The 3,328-nt window shown below is 41.9% G+C and overlaps 1 protein-coding gene across 1 annotated transcript; it reads right to left on the reverse strand.

Annotated features, from left to right (window-relative positions):
* On the reverse strand, positions 1 to 1,296 carry LOC137808268 (transcription factor MYB73). Its single transcript, XM_068609297.2, has one exon. It carries the CDS (start codon positions 1,170 to 1,172, stop codon positions 303 to 305), a length of 870 nt encoding a protein of 289 aa, XP_068465398.2. The 5' UTR covers positions 1,173 to 1,296; the 3' UTR covers positions 1 to 302.
* Between the last annotated feature and the right edge of the window lie 2,032 nt (positions 1,297 to 3,328).

The raw sequence follows: 3,328 nt of genomic DNA on the forward strand, positions 1-3,328 counted from the left end.
TTGAAAATTTGAGGATATTCCATTCATTTTTTAAAATCCTACACCGTCTTTCTCTCTCTAACTCCCCTTGTTTTATCTTTTTGGAAACAAAACCTGAAGCACAAGGAGGTTCAAAGAAATTTCAGATTTGCCATGAAATTTCAATTTTCATCGTTCCATGCTACTTTTGTCTTCCTCTCCTCTCCTTCCAACTGTACACTAACCAATATTATTCCCTAAAATAAAAAGGAAAACAGCTTCCTTTTTTTTTTTTCCTTCATCGTAACTCAAACCTCGTTTTCTGAACACTAATTACGTCATAATTAGGAATCAACCCTGCTAATCCCAATTCGCTTCACCGACGCATTCCTAAACCCGTCCACGCCCTGAAAACACATCCCACTCTGCTGCTCCATGTAACTCCGAACCTCCTTCTTTATCATCTCATGCATCACCGCCATAAACTCCGCACTCAAATTCAAGGCTCCCATCCCAACCTCCGCCGCCGGAATGGCAACGTTCGTCACCGGCCCTATCGCGAAGGGATTAGCTTGCATCGCCGTCGCCCGATTCGAGGCTTCCGATGACTCCACTCCGGGAAGAGACAGCGACAGTGAAGTAGTAGGGCCGTCGTCGTCGCACGACGACGCCGTTTCGACCACAGGTCGAACCGGCACGGGCCGGAACACGTGCGATGGGGAGACTACGCCTGGGGCGCTGGTCTCGCTCACATCGGATCCTGAGGGGCTTCCCGGGGGAAGGGCTGCGCCGGCGCTGACGGAGCGCTTGAGCGGTTGCGGGCTGTAACCGGCAGCGGCAGCGGCGGGATCTTCTGCGTTCATGATGGAGGAGCACTTGCGCTTTAGGGTTGAGTTCCAGTGGTTTTTGATGGCGTTATCGGTGCGACCCGAGAGAAGGCGGGCTATGGTGGCCCACTTGTTACCGAAGCGAGCATGAGCCCGGATTATGGTGTCGTCCTCCTCGGGCGTGAAAGCCCGGTGCTCGACCTGTGGTGACAGCTGGTTGCACCACCGGAGCCTGCACGATTTTCCAGAGCGGCCCGGGATTGACCTGCTTATGAGCGACCAGTTTCTGGGCCCGTGCCTCTCCACCAGTTTCTGCAAAGCCTCATCCTCTTCAGGGCTCCATGGACCCTTGATCCGGTCCATGTCCTTTCGGCTTACGGCCATCATGATATTACTATGCTGTTGCTTGATGAAGGGATTGAGTAAGGGTTTCTCTGGCTGAGTTATTGTGGTGGAGCATTGGGTCGTTAGAGCATGCTTGCGTCTTCTTATATCTCTGAGAGATAGGGGCTGGGGCAACCGGTTTAGGGGGTTCCACTTTTACGGGTTTCAGCGTCGGTTGTAGTACTCATGATACCGGTTGTACCAGGGAAGCGGTTGCATCTTAAGTTGGGATACAGCTGTAATTGGACACGCGTCGTTTCTTAGGTTGTTCCCTTTACACAAGTCATCTCTACTTCCCCTACTCATTTATCCTTTCAAATTCTCCTTTTTATTATTTTAACTAAAAAATATATTATGTATCCTGTTTATCTTCTCCATCCAAAAAAAAAATAGGAAATATATAAATAAATAATATAACCATTAATATATTAAAAGTTGGAAAATATTTTTTGTTTGTTTTTAGTAATTTTTAACTCCTCTCTTCCTGTGCATAATGCCTCTTCATGCAAAACAGCGCGTCCACTGCACAGGCAACGCTCCACTCAATTATAGCCTCCAATCTTGAAACTCACTTTTGACTTTTATTTTTTTTCCTGTACCAGTTTTTCTCATTAAAGATGAACAGAATTTGGATGAATTTTTAAATAATAGTTTCTTTAGTGTTTTTGACAGCTTTTTTGTTTATTAAGTTAAAGTTTGGTTTCAGTTAATTTGTTAATATTTAATGTAAAGTTTGAACTTAAATCAGGAAATCAAAGTACCAGAAAGACATTAAAAAGTATATTATGAAGGATTGTTTTGGGTTGGGATGAGAGATGAGTTTAGGAGAAAAGAAACGTGTTTGAGGTGTTTTGGAGCGAGGCTAGATGTGGACGTGAATAGAATAGAACAGTTGTGGAAGTTAATTAATGTGGACAAAGAAAACGCCAAGAACCAGAAATCTGAAAATTAAAATAATAAAGAATAAATAAAAATATTTGAAAAAAAGAAAGGAAAAGATAGAAGAAGAAACGGAAAAGAGGAAAAAAAAGAGAGATAACGATGATAACGGTTGGGTGATGATGGCTGAGGTTCCTTGCTTGCTTGAGTTTGACTGAGGACTATTCCAGGCTGTAGAGCATTTGGTGTGGGATATTTTTTTTTTTCAAGTTTGGTCCTTTTCGTAGGAAAAAAAATAGGGAAAGGGCCCATAGCATGGTGAGGTGGCAGAAAACGACAAGATCGATCGCCGAATCGGAACGCGAATCATTACTGCTTTCCTGTCAGTCCAGCCTGTATTCTTTACCTGCCTCTATCGTCTTCCTCCACATACACCTGTCGGTCACTTCCTCTCATCTTCCTCCTCATCAATAATAATCCTTATTAGGGTTAGTAATATATCTTATTGTGCAGCTCTTATTTACAGTTAATGTGTCATGTGTTTTGTCAGTTATATAAAAAAAATGATATTATTTAAGGTAAAATAATATAATTAATAAGCAGAAAGTGGGGATTAGGGGATGTATAATTAAAGCAAGGTATAGGGAAAGGGCGAGAGAGAAAGTTGTCGGGTAGGATGGGGGTATGGTACTCACTATTCAAATGCCAAAGATATGATCCAACAGATCCGTATCCAACCCTTTCTGTTACTTGTACCTCCTACCCACTGCCCCTGTCTCCATGCACTATATAATATTTATTATTTTCCCATCTCCTTTATCTTTATCAAAATACTACATTATACTATTCTACTATAAGCATACCATATCATGAACAACTGTGATCTTGTTATAATCTCATTCTAAAAAATCACAGATATTTAGTAGAGAGAGGAGTGGACAGCAAAATGAAAGTGATGTGAATAATAATTACTACAGTAAGCATAAGTTTGAAATGGGCATTTGGCAGCTGTATTGAGTGAAGAAGGGAACCGTGAGAAAAGTAATGCTTGATGAGAGGGGTTTTCAAAAAGAAGTTTATGGCTGGCGTAGCATTTCCCATAACAAGAAAAAATACGGAGGATTGTACTTTTACACTATCCAAACGGTTGGGCCGAGACAGCTGTAATATAATTATTAAGAGAGAGGACATTGTGATTCACCTTTTCAACAAAACAAATACTAACTCTACTTATTAACTAACACCTGCTTATCAAGGCTTCAAGTACAGTTAAGCCACTC

The sequence above is a fragment of the Phaseolus vulgaris genome, chromosome 3 (genome assembly GCF_051622355.1).
Source record: "Phaseolus vulgaris cultivar YP4 chromosome 3, ASM5162235v1, whole genome shotgun sequence".
Taxonomy (NCBI): Eukaryota; Viridiplantae; Streptophyta; class Magnoliopsida; order Fabales; family Fabaceae; genus Phaseolus; species Phaseolus vulgaris.

Coding starts and splice junctions, on each gene's coding strand:
- LOC137808268 (XM_068609297.2), bottom strand. CDS start 1,172: ATGATGGCCGTAAGCCGAAAGGACATGGACCGGATCAAGGGTCCATGG.